The 13,736-nt window shown below is 44.1% G+C and overlaps 1 protein-coding gene across 1 annotated transcript in view; it reads left to right on the top strand.

Annotated features, from left to right (window-relative positions):
- The first annotated feature begins 4,244 nt into the window (after positions 1-4,244).
- The window catches only part of SLC24A3 (solute carrier family 24 member 3), a 606,708-nt gene continuing 597,216 nt past the window's right edge, over positions 4,245-13,736 (top strand). Inside the window, exon 1 of the mRNA XM_053670958.1 lies at positions 4,245-5,313. Coding sequence (XP_053526933.1) covers positions 4,872-5,313 — 442 coding nt within the window. The 5' untranslated portion in view covers positions 4,245-4,871. The remainder of the gene's footprint in view (positions 5,314-13,736) is intronic.

Here is a 13,736-nt window from a genome sequence, read left to right on the forward strand (position 1 = left end):
AAATATTGACACAAAAGGGCTAGGTAATATATTCTTTCTTTTTAGAATTTGCCTTCAGATTCCACCACAAACACATGCTGAACTGTCTCTTTTTCTAGAATAGCAAGCTTTGAACCTTAACACAGAAAAAGTCCTGGGAATTTGTGAAGAATGCAGAATTCTAGGCCTCCAGAATCCTGTTTTCACAGGATGGGCTAGGTAATGGACATTCTTAACAAGCTCCCTGTACTTTTTATGTCTACACACGTTTCAATGAAAAGATGCTCCATGGCTCCATGGCTCTGCTTGTGGGAATCTTTCCTGATGGTACCTATTCTCTTTCTTCTAATTTAGAAGAAAAAGGGGATGGAAATAATGCACAGGAAATGAGTTGTGCTGACTTTTTCCTTTAAAAGCTGCCTCCAAATTGTATGCACATCTTAGGAATTCTTTTATGCTTGTCTTTAAAAAATTGACTCCCTAATTCTGCCAGTTGACCTCTTGTCCTACAGTTATCCTTGAACCCCTCCTTCCACAGTATACCCAGTTTGAGAAGTAGCCCATGACTGTTTCAATTTCAGTTGAAGTTCCTTATAAAACTAGTTAATCTGAAAAGTCATTTGTATTTGATCCAGAGGGAGTGGTTTGGTTATTCTTGGCTTACACTGAACTTGGAAGGGAAGTGAAGCATCAGGTAAAACAAAAAACACACACAAAAAGAAAAAGTAGATTTAGCAACGTGAAAAAGAACGAGCCCCAGTTCTATGTACTATTGTGGACAGATTTCACAGAATTGAGGCTGAACAAAAGCAGCCTCCATTTACCTGAAGTTTGAGGACATGCAACAATGACCTATAGTGAAAGAGGTGGAAAGAGGGGCTATCTTTGGAGAATTATTACCTGGTGGGGTGTTGGCAGATAATGTTCTAAGTCATGATCTGGGTCTCATGTAGGATGTATGCAGATAAACAAAGCCATTGAACTAAATGCTTAAGCTGTATATATATATATATATATATATATATATATATTCCTTAATTGATTTAATTTAATAATTTAAAAGCAAGATGTTGGGCAGCCTTTGACAATGATTCACTAGGAAAAAGAAATCTATAGTCATATCCATGTAGTGAATTAAAATGACCAAACAAATGCAGACAGTTGGGGAAAAAATGGAAACTACTATAAAGTAAGCAGTTTAATTCCAGCTGTAAACTGAACACTTAAACTAATACAAACCCTACGTTGCCAACACAGTGCTCTCAAATGCCTCATGATGTGGAGTGTGGGATCAACACACTCATAGGACTGATCTTTTTGTGTTCTTTGAAATACCAACAGCTCAGGAAGAGGCTAAAGGAGCAGTTTTACTGGCTTTTTGATAAAAGCAGTGAACAAGAATGGGTAGGGGAATAAGTTGTTAGGCCTTCTTGGGTGAAACTGGGGTCTTGTTTAGATCTGGGTAACCGTGCATAAGGTAACACATCTGGGGGTGAAGAGCACCTGGTGAATTTGTTTCCAAGGCTAGGCAGTGACCAGTGAGGTGAGCCCTGAATGCCAAAATCTTCAAGCATGCCCAAAGTGGTGCTACATTGTGGACTGTTCCAGGAACAGTCCAGGAAGAGTTCCTCCCTTTTATTCCCCCATCCACCAACAGTTGGCCTTATTGTATTTAAAGGTTATTTATGAGCACCTAGTGATCTTTTCTGTCTTTGGTTGGACTATGTTTCCCTATGTTATGGAACAGCCATGGTCAGGAGGCTGACTTGACACCTCATCAAGTAAGTGGCTTCTCTGATTTTTCTTCTCCTCCCTCCCTCTGTTCTCAATCAGTGGTTTATTTGACTCAATTGATATTGTTTGATGTTTTTGATACACAACCTAGATTTGCCATGGAAACCATTCTGTCAGGTCTGGATGCTGTGGGTGAGAAAGGGCAGGAGACCTGGAAATTAAGCAGTTGGACCCACAAGATACTGGTTGTCCAGGCACAGATAAAGCCCCACTCAGCTAGTTAGGAGCTGGTCTGAGCTGAGCATCATAGACTGTGGTCATGGAAGGTTTATTATTCTTTGTTATAAAGGCAGAGCTATGAGAAAGATGAACCACTTCTATGACTGCACGTCAGGCCCAAAGTCTTTGCATGAAACAAACTGGAATGTTTATGGGAGGTAAAAACAGGGGGCATGAGTGGTAACACCCAGCACCCAGGTGAGGGTGAGGAGGTGCTATGTAAATCTGGCAGTCTTATTTCTGGGAGGGTGAGGTCTGAGCACATCTTGGGATGGTATCTCTCTTTCTAAGCAAGTTAATTCTCAGATTAATGTATTAGGGTCTGGAATTTTCTCTCTAACTCCCTGCACAGAATGTGAGATCAAACAGATAAAAAAGTAAAAGGCAAAAGCTATCTTAGTGTTGATGATGATCTTAACAGTGGAAGCTATAGCACATTAGTTACTGCAGGTCCTGTTTCTAACAAAACAGTTTCCTGGGGAAGCTTCCTTGGAGAGAGAGGACACAAGTAAGTGTTTTCCTTGGAAAAGGACAGACCTGGGGTCTGTCTCCTTCGTCCAGTGCTAACAGAGGATTTGAGAGCCTGCTTCCAACCAAAGTACATGTTGGAAGGAGGGGAGAAGAGGAATTTTTGGTCAGAGAAGGCCCTTTCCTAAACCACTGGCTCCCAGGGGAACAATTGCAGTATGGCGCCAGGAACCCACCAGGCCATGCTGCTGTCAGACTACAGACAAAAATCCCCCAGTTTTCTTCCTTGGGCAGTGATTGGCTCCTCTGGAGTCTTTGTCTCTATTATACTTCAACACACTCCTTCACTTTGAAATCGGTCAAAATGAATATTAACTAAAAATATGCACCATGTGCCAAGAAGCAACTTCTTTCTCTCTCTCCTCTTCCTTCTCTCCCCTCTTGCTATTTTTTGTTGTTGTTGTTGTTCACTGCAGGTGCTGAGAGAATTTCCAATTCTTGCTTCCTTTCCCTTCACCTTCCCCTTTTGCTTCCTTCCTAACAAAACTCCTTTGCCTCTGGCAATTTTCCCCTGAGCTAGTAGGGTTCATTCTCTAACCAAATTAGTTCCAGATTCTCTCTCTCACTTTTATTTTCCCTGTGTACACTAATTGATTTGAGTGTCTTTCCTGGTTAGTTGAATGAAAGAGTATTTTGAACTCCTAAACTTTTATTTACATGTCTCCAGACAATAAGGATAATGTGATGGGAGAATTTCCCACACACATTCTAGCTTGGATGAATTTAAATATTTAAAAATCCTCCTCTGCACCTGTTAATCTAAGCAAAGGGATAACCACATTGTAGGGAAGGGCATTGTAGATAGAGAAGGGGCTCTGTGTGTCTGGTAAGATGCCAAGCTGAGAACAGGAGTAAATAAATGATACGACCAGGAAGCAAAAGTCTTCCAGTCTTGTTGGGTGAAATGGTACCTCTGTGGAAAGCAAGCCACCTATCTTGTGATGCTGTTGGTTAGCTGGGAGGCTGTCGGCTTGGAGGTCATTCAAAGGTTGGGACGCACTTGGACACTGTGGTCCTCCCAGACCAAAGAGTAGAGAAACCTATACAGAGGCCCCCTCCTTCCTCCTCACCTCCCTAGACATCTGCAGCTAGATTTCCTGATATGATCAAATGCCATGGAAACAGTCACTCAGACACCTGGTTTCCAAGTGATCCTTTTATGAACAAGACCTTTTGTTTTCAGTCTCACCACAAATGCATCTCCTCCTCAGGGCTGTATTCATCAGCCATCCTAGCCAGCAGCCCTAGAGAGACATCAGGAGGAAGCCAGGAAGCCTGAGGAGGGAGGGTCGGTATGCCTGACACCACTAGGCATCTCGTCTAAATGCAGTTTCCGTAGGGCTGTGGACGAAGCCAGACTCTAAGACAGTCAGCACATTGGAGGCAAGGGAATGGGGGTACTAAGGCTCCGACCTCAGAGGTACGAGCCAGCTGATGATCCCTGACGCCCAGGAGCCTCCTCCCAAGGTTGGCAAAAAACCTCAGGCAACTTCACCCAGGGACAGTGCCAGCTGCCCACTTCCTTCAGCCACAGCATTTGACTTGTCTGGCACGATTAAGGAGTGAAGTGCGCGCCAAGGCCAGAGGGGGGAGCCAGAAAACCCCTAGTAGGCCCAGAGCCCCTGGGAAGTCCTGATCCAGGTCCAGAGATTGGCGCGCAGGGGGATCCCCACAAGGGGGCGGAGGGAAACCCAGGAGGCCTACAGGAGGAGGTGAGGCAGATGGCTGGGTGTCCCCTTTCTGGGTAGAGGGTGGGTAGGAGGCTGAAGAAACCCTGGATTTCTTCGAAAGTTTCCGGTGAATACATGTTCCTGGTCACCACCCGTCTTTCCACAGCTTGCGTTTTGTGAGAGGGGAGCTCCTTCGCCACCCCCTTTCCCCTGACACGACAGGATTGAAGGCTTGAGCACGGGGCTTCCCTGTCAGCTCAGTCTCCTCCCCACGCGGCCCCTCTGCTTGGTGCTGGCCAGTGCCGAGCTACGTCCCCGCACTGCCCCCCGCCCGCGCCCGAGCCTCTGCGCGTTGCAGGGTGCAGAGAGTTGCGCCTCAGTGCTCCCGCCTCCTTTGGTGCTCCCTGCGCCCTCCGGTCCCGCTCGGCCTCGGCTCCCCGCACGAACCATGGAGTAGGCGGGCAGCCCCGAGAAGCGCTCCTGCAGCCCGGGAGGCCGGAGCCAGCTCGAGTGGCCTCGCTAGCCGGCGGAGCTGGCCAGCCTCAGGGCCTTCTCCCGCCGGTCTGTCCCTGATCCTCCTTCTCCGACTCGGCAGCCCTCGCCTCCCCGCCACCCCTGCCACCCCACCACCCCCGTCGCACCGCCGCCCGCGCCCGAACGCAGACGCCGAGCGTGGGAGCCATGGCGCGCGAGGAGGAGAGGGACCCGGAGTGCCGGGAGGCGGTGGCGTGGGCCCCAGGCGAGGAGGAGGAGGAGGAGGTGGAGGAGGGAGAGGAGGGACTGAGCGATAGCGAAGAGGAGGACGAGGACCAGAAGAAGACCGGCAGCGGCGAGGAAGAGGAAAAGGAGGCTGGAGCAGCGGCAGGGCAGGAGCGCAGGGAGGACGCGCGGCTGCAGAGCTCAGGGCTGCCTCCCGCCTGTATCCCCGCCGCTGTTGCCGGAGACCCGAGCGGCCGCCGCCCTCTGGGGACGCTGCCTTGCCTCCCAAGGATGCTGTCGCCCGAAGAGGAGGACCGAGAGCGTCGTAGAAGTCGCCGGAGAGACCTTCTACTAAGCCAGCTCTGCTTCCTGGCCTTGGTGACGCTGCTGCTCTGGTCGCTGTCGAGCATGCAAGAACCTAATGGTGAGTGCTCACTGCTTACCCTCAGTGGACTCTGGGGCTCTGGCAGCTGGGGGTCCCTGGGCTAGGCTCGGAGCGAGCAGGCTAGGCAGGAGAGGGTGCTGGGCACGAAGACTCCCACTACCCCTAAGAGAGGCTCTGCCAGAGGGTCCCCGAAGGCGGGGACTACTCACAGAGAAGTAGCTAGCACCCTGGGGTGCCAGGCTGGCCCCCAGGAACCCTTACCTGTGTCTTTTGGATGGACTAATGTTGGGGGCGGTGGGGACCGTTACTCCAAGCAAGTCCCCCAATAAAGTTGACCTGGTAAGATTCCATACCTGTGCAGGTAACCACCTGTATACTCTTTGGGTTGAAGGCATGAAGGAGGCTGAACAGATAGTTCCCAACTGTTTTCCATATGGAACAGGCAGGATGGACCAGGTAGAAAGCTCCATACCCACCGTTTCAGAACAGATGCTGGAAACTTCGACAGGAAAAAAGTGCTGGCCACCTGGCTAGGATTTAGGAATGGACTCCTTCTCTTAAACTAACCAGTCACTGAGAGGACTGATCTTTTTTGTGGACTTGCAGTTCTGAAAGAAATGGTTTGAACTGAACTGCTCTTCACTCTACATTCTGCTTTCATAGTGCCCTGCAGTGGGTCCACCCTCTCACACAAACTTTTGTTGTGTCTTTGTCCTTGGTCTTCTGTGAGCTGAAATAGATCTTGTGGAGAAATGTACTCAGAATAGTTGTCCACCAAAAAACAATTTGGACCCTGAGGTGCAGCTGTCTAAAACAGAGGAAAGACTTGGAAGAATAACTGTTGTAAAATGGTTTTATATCCTAGCTGTTCAAGTGGCATGGTTCCTGGGAAAATAGTCATATAAATAATTGTGAGAACAAGCAGTTACAAATATGTGCTTTGGTATTAAGATAGACATAGTTTTAATACAAGGTGTTATAAAGTACAACATAAAGATATTTTGATAGTGACTGTAAATATTTTTAAAAGTTCATCAGTTAAGGGATCTTCCCCAAATTGGTTGGTCTCATGCTTTGTGGGGAAAGCAGATGGTATGTCTTGGTTCAGATCTTAGCAGACCTGTTGACAGAGTTCATCATATATGGTAATATGAGAATCTGTTCTGGTCTTCAGTGAAACTGTTAAGACTCCATGGCTCTTACCATTGCCCCTGAATCCCAGATTGTCTGACTTGAACTGGGATTGTCTGATGGGAACTGAAGTGAGGAGGAGGATTGTGCTGGGTGAGGGAAGTGGACCTCTCTCCAAAGGTAGAGTCAGACCTGCCAGCTCCCACCAACAGAGTTTTCATGAACCCCCTTTCAATCTGTGAGTTGAAAGCCAGTCTGTATTTCATGCCACCTTTGGAAAGGGCCATTCCAAGTCAAATACATGTTGGCCATGTTTCTTGCATGTTGGGGCTCTGTGAGTCATGTAGTTCCCACCACTTTCCAGGGTAGAAAAGACATCTTTCTGGATGGAGCAAGTGACCCATACAATTAAGTCCATCAGTGGCATGGGACTGCCTGGGCCCCGAGAAAGCTAGAATGTTCTGGAGGGGTGAGTACCAAGACACTCTGCAAACTGGAGACCTGGTGAATAGAATGACATTTTGGAATGGTTTCCTTAGCAGTGACATTTCTGTCCAGGGGCCAATGACTCAGATGTAGTTCTAAAGCACAGCCCTTTCCCCCATTCCTTCTCTTCACCTCTCTTTCTTCTTACCATTCATATTCTCTTTCCCTCCCTCCACTCCCTCTCATAAATGTTGGGCTTAAGAAGATCCTCACCCCAGCACCTGAAGCTTACAGTGAAAAGCCAACAGTGTTAAGGGGATGCCATCCAACCTCCATTTATTTCCCCCAAATGGTATACTAATCATTCTATGGTGAATCACTTTTTCTTCTATTATATGGTGATAATTTTATTAAATAATGAACAGCAATGTTTGACAGCAAAGTACAGGTCTTTAAAGATATTAATTAATGTGTTTGAATCTACCGCTGATTATCTTGCTTCAGAGGTGGCCATTCAGCATATTTAAGTATTTGAATTATGACCATTACTCTAGAAACTTGGCGTATTCTACTTAAGGGTCCTTTCAATATGGATAAAATGTTTGAAATTTAGCCTTGTTTTAAAAATTCTGGGACTTAGAGAGGCTAAGCAACTTGCTTAAGGTAACACAGCAATTGATGAATAGAGGAGGAAACCAGCCAGAGTTGACCTGGCTCTTCAATCTCACCTCTGTTCCTTGGTATTCATACCACCATCTGGGTGCAGCTTTGTAATATTTATATAATTACATAGAGAGTACCTTTATAAAGATCAAAGCTAATATCTTTGTTTATTCACCTTGAAAGCCATGTAGTGATTAAGTGTAACTTCTCAGAATCTTTTTTCTAACATATATTAACTTTTTTAAAAATAAAAAGGACAGTTCTTTTACTAAACCAAAATAGAAGTGTGTGGTGGTTATGTTACATAATGTTGTATAATATTTCTAATCATATGTAATCTGAGATCCCTTTCTTGACTTTTAACCAAACTCAGTATAGATTCTTTTCTGCTGAGATGGAACAGGAGCATTGTAAAACATAGGTTGAAAGGGTTAGCATTGGAATCCAGAAAAATGTTAATTCTCGCAACAAAGAAGGAATACTAGTAACTGGAATTTGGTAGTCTCTTAAAAGGCAGTCATTGTACTAAGTACATTTTACAGGCATTGTCTTAGTTAATCCACAAACACTCTTTGCAGATGTTTGAGACTTCAGCAGTGGAGAAAGGTCCCAGAGTGTCCTATTTAGTTGTTGTCAATGAAGATCTCATTTTTGATCTATTTTCAAAGCCAATTGAAGTAACTTGTCAGGTTTGCTAACAAATGTTTTCTTTTCTCTTTCTTTCTTTCTTTCTTTCTTTCTTTCTTTCTTTCTTTCTTTCTTTCTTTCTTTCTTTCTTCAGTCAGGATGGATTACTTCTGTATGTTTCGACTGTTTTAAAAGTGATTAGTTATTGTTTGAAGTAAGGAACCTGGTCATCTTTTTCCAGAAGTGGTGTGGATAAAGCCCAGGAATTCTAACTCAGTAGTAACCATTTCCTGAAGAAGGTTCCGCAGAGGTGAATGGTGAATAAAATATATATGTGTGTATATAATGTACTTTTACACACACATACTTTCAGATACTTCTGTTCCAGTTACTAATGTTGCATAAGAAACTACCCTAAATGTAGTGGTATGAAATACTTATTTTATTTTTTTTCCTCATGGATACTTTGCCTCAGGAATTTAGAGAGAACATGGTGGGGGGTGGCTTTTCTCTGATGCATTATGCCTGGAGCCTCAGCTAAAAAGATTGAAAGGCTAGGTGATTTGACAGCTAGATCTGCAGTCATCTGGTGACAACGTCACTCCCATGTCTAGGGTCCATGCCAGCTGTTGGCTGGTCCCTCAGCTGGGATGTCAACCAGAACACCTACATGTGCCCTGTCTGTGTGCCTTGGTTTGAACTTCCTCTGAGCATGGCAGCTGTGTTCCATAAGAATAAGGTAGAAGTGGATGGCATTTTTGTCTTAGCCTCAGAAGTCACATGGTATCACTTTCCTGTTGGCCAAGGTAGTGAGTGTCAGCCCAAGTTCAAGGAAATTGATGCCATCATTTACTCAGTGGAAGCATGTCAAGGTACATTGCAAGGAGAACATATGCAGTGGGAGATACTGGTAGGACTGTCTTTGGAAAATCAGGCATTCAGAGGGATAATAAATTAGGAGTAATTGTAGATATTTCCCAAGGTAGTAAGTGGTGAATAATAAATATACTTCTGCCCCTTTCTCTTGGAATGTATGTGTGTCTGTAATTTTTGGAATACTTTGTAATCATAAAAAATTGCTACTCATCTAACTAGGATGGGGTCCAGAGGTGAAAAGGGGGCTGCATGGAGTTATATAGCAAATGTCAGTTGCAGATCTGGGAGCCCATCTTCAGCTTTGTTGTGTCCCCTTCTCAGCAGACCATAACCACAGCCTTTCAGTGCCTCCTGTGGCTTACAGGGAGGTATTGCAGATTCTCCAGCTTTATTTCTCCTTTCCATGATACAACAACACTCTGACCTTTCTTCTGCTTCTCAAGTGACACTTCTGTCCTCAGACCTCTACCACAGACTGGTCCGACTGCCACCACTGCACCTAGTAAATCCTTCGTCCTCGACTTCTTGGCCCAAGATATTCCTGAATAGACTAGGACCCCATTTGGCTCTCTGAGCAGACTCTATTTTCCTTCATACCTTTATCACAGTTGGCAATTATGTATTTCTTTGGTTGTGATTTGTGTTACATTTCTTCTTCACTAGATTCTAAACTCAGGATGTCAGGGATCCTCTAAACTTTTCTCATCTTTGTCACCTCTGTCACCCAGCCAATAGTAGCTGCTCAGAAGCCATTTGTTAAGTAAAGAAGTTCTTTTGATTTTCAAACTACAGACCTGTGATAAAACTAACTACTGTGTATTTGGAGCCCATTGGCTGGGATGTACTGTGTTTATTTTCATGATTTATAATTCTGTCCCTAATCCAGCAAGTTCAGTGTTGTTACTCATTTTCTTGGGCTAACACTGAGTTGCAGAAAGGTGAGTGTCTTGCCCAGTGTCACTTCATTAAGTGGCAAGATTTGAATCCAAGCCCGCCATCATTAGAGCTGCATGCTATTATATTCCCTAGCCTGGGTTTAGGGGGACGTGAAAAGAAAATGGAAATCACGCTGCCTTTTTCAGTCAACAGGAGAGTAAAGGAATAACAGAAGGTTGCTTTCATAGAAGCAATATTTTAGAAACATTGCTTTTCAACCTTTTCTATTTTCTGCATGTGTGTGTGTGTGTGTGTGTGTGTGTGTGTGTGTGTGTGTGTATGTGTGTGTGTTTGTCTCCTTCCTCCTGGCTTTTCTTAGCTGCTCATCAACCCAGATTTTTCTCAAAGATTTCCTCCACTTTTTGAAAGCCTCCAATCCTGTGGGAAGATTTTTTTTTACCCTGAAGGGTTGGCAGAGCTGAAAGAATTGCAAAACCAACCATTTGCTGAGAATTCCAAGGCCTGGTGGAAGTTGGCTGATGGGACTGGATTTTGGCAACTATATTTTTCTTTAAGGAGATTTTTTTCCTTGAGCAAAATAATTTTTTGGCGGGGGTAAATAATGGTATACAGAGTTCTATAATGGGGAAACTGAGGTATGGGGAGTTAAGAAAACATCCTCAAAGTCACGTAGCAAATGGGTGATTCCACTGGAAAGGTGATTCTAGTTTTTCTGGCCTTTTCCTGCCTTCAATTCCTGTAGAACTTGTTTGGCAGTGATTTTTATTGTTTGCAGTGGTTTGAAATGTGGTGTTATTCTCTGTAGGATTTAGAATTTGAAGCATTAAGGATTCAAGTGGAAGTAGGTTTTCTGAATATAGTGGTGGTGGGCACCATCCAGGCAGTTTTAATCACTAAGCCATAACTTCTCAAATCCGGGTGGGACCTCACAGACTCTCCCCTGTAGCTTGAGGTCTCTCATAGGGTTCACCCGCCATCCTCGTGCTTTTTTGGTTGGGAGTGGTGATTTTCCTCATAACTGCGAGTCCTGGGGGCTTCACCATCCATCATTGCTTTTCCCAGCCCTGCCCCCACCTCTTCAAATGTTTCCTTTATGAAACTCTTATTAGGGGCACACCTTAAGTGGATTTCTGCCTGAACCTCATTGATATAAGAAGCAGGGAACTTTGTTCATTCATTCAGTAAACACCTGTGGCTTTTGCTAGTGGCTGAGGTGGCACCGGGGGATCAGAGACAGATACCCAGCATATGGTCCTCATGGCACTTAGGCTTTAGTGGAAGAAAGGCACTGAACAACTATTTTTCAAACACTCTGCAAGATACAAATGAGAAATACAGCATGGTATGGAAGAGGTGTAGGTGGTCAGGTCAAGCTGGAACCTAGAAAGTAAAAAATTAGGTTGGTAAAGAATGGGGACAAAAAAGGCAAACTCATAGAAAAATGGGCAAAAGATACAGGCAGGAGACTCACAACAAAAGCAGTTACAAATGGCCAATAGACACAAGTAAAAATTTCTTAGCATTAATAGTAGTAAAGGAAATCTACATTTGCATGATGAAATACCATTTTGCAATATCAGATTGGCAAAAGTGAAAACATAAAAATATCCAGTGCTGACAAAGATGCAGGAGAGACAGCTTCTCTCATATACTGCAGACAGACCCTGGAAGGTGGTACTCAGACACCATGAGAGATTACAACAAGATGATCAGGTTTTAGGCATAAAACCCAAAATGAACCCTTGGCCTTTGAATGAGACTGATGTATAGAAAGGGCAGAGGATTAGAATAGCAAAATGTAGATATTTGAGACTGTCCAAATCAATATAAGGTGCCTAGTTAAATCATAAAACCTTGCCATTATTTCTTGATTGTCAATAACTTTATTTCTAGGAGAGGGTGAACAAATAAAGTAAGTTGTCTGTGACCTAGTTTGGGGGAATTTCACATTCGCAACTTTGTGTTTTTCTCCTCCTTTTTCCCTTTGTGCTTCTGCATTGTTTGGTCTTAAGCAGGAGTCATTTTCACTGTAGTGAGGGAGTGGGCTGTGGAATTGGAGTGTGTGCAGGTCAGGAAATAACAAGCAGTTTTCTTGAGTAGGATTTGGATGCAAAAACAGAGTAGGTGAGCTGGGGCATAGGTGATCAGGAGAAACGTGATGCCACAAGTTCACACCAAGAAGTCAATTGAGCCAGTTTTAAGCCAGAATGTGAAATACTCATTTTTGGAATTTTGACTTGGATTACTGGTGGGACATCTAGGAGGAATATAGCGAGCTGTTGAAAGCTGATTATAAACACTTTCAGCTACAAATAATCTGTGAACAGTACACATGAGGGTGAAAATCATATCTTTGGTTAGCTGGTGGGTCTCAATCTTCCTGTACATTATGAGTATTCCAGGTTAACTTTAAACCTTACTAATGTCTGGGTCATGCCCTCCAGAGGTTCTGATGGCATGATCAGGGATGTAGCCTGGGCATTGAAATTTTATACAAGTGAGGCAGGCAGATGGCTCCAACATGCAGCCAACACTGGACACCAATGGGTTATATCAATGCTTAGTGTTGACCTTATCATACCACATCAGTAATCTTCATAGATGAGCTGGGCTTAATTTTCTGTCCTGAATATGAGGTAAGATTGGTTTGCTTAGTTTTCTAAGACTACCATAAATTGAAGCACAAACTTTCCTCTGGTTGCCTTCATCTCCTCCTCACATATACAATGGCCTTAGATATTTTGCACAGCTCTATTTTTTCCTTTTTTAATTTAATTATTTTTCAACTACAGTATTCTGTCTTTTACTCCCATCCCAGCCCATCCCCCACCGTGCCCTCCACCTCCCTCCCATTTCCACCCCTCTTAGTTGTTATCCATGTGTTCTTTATACTAGTTCCTGTAAATCCTTTCCCTTTTCCCCCTGAAATTCCCTCCCCTCTCCATTCAGGTCGCTGTCCCCTTGTTCTCTATTTCAGTGTCTTTGTTTTTATTTTCCTTGCTTGTTTGTTTTGTTGTTTAACTTCCTGTTAAAGTGAGATCATATGGTATTTGTCTTTCAATACCTGGCTTATTTCACTCAGCATAATGCTTTCCAGTTCCATCCAAGCTGTTGCATAGGGTAGGAGCTCCTTTCTTTCTGCTGCATAGAATTCCATTGTGTATATGTACCACAATTTTTGGATCCATTCATTTACTGATGGGCACCTAGGTTGCTTCCAACTCTTTGCTATTGTAAATTGTGCTGCTATGAACATTGGGGTGCATAGGTTCTTTTGGATTGGTGTTTTAGGGTTCTTAGGATATAGTCCCAGCAATGGAATTGCTGGGTCATAAGGCAGGTTCATTTTTAGTTTTCTGAGAAAGTTCCATACTGTTTGCCATAATGGTTGTACCAGTCTGCATTCCCACCAACAGTGAACTAGGGACCCCTTTTCCCCACAACCTCTCCAACATTTCTTGTTTGTTGCTTTGTTTATGATAGCCATTCTGACTGGTGTAAGGTGGTATCTCATTGTGGTTTTAATCTGCATCTCTCTGATGCCTAGCAATATTGAGCATCTTTTCATGTGTCTCTGGATCCTCTGTATGTCCTCCTTGGAGAAGTGTCTGTTCAAGTCCTTTGACCATTTTTTAATTGGGTTGGATGTCTTCTTAGAGTGGGGTCATGTAAGTTCTTTGTATATTTTGGAGATTAAACCCTTGTCTGAGGCATCATTGGCAATTATGTTATCCCACACAGTTGGTTCTCTTTTTGATTTAATACTGTTTTCTTTTTTTAAAATTTTTTTATTGATTATGCTGTTACAGTTGTTCTATTTCCCCCCTTCATTCCCCTCCACC

This window comes from Artibeus jamaicensis, unplaced genomic scaffold (assembly GCF_021234435.1).
Source record: "Artibeus jamaicensis isolate MK-2021 breed Jamaican fruit bat unplaced genomic scaffold, CSHL_Jam_final contig_65, whole genome shotgun sequence".
In the NCBI taxonomy this organism is placed as follows: Eukaryota; Metazoa; Chordata; class Mammalia; order Chiroptera; family Phyllostomidae; genus Artibeus; species Artibeus jamaicensis.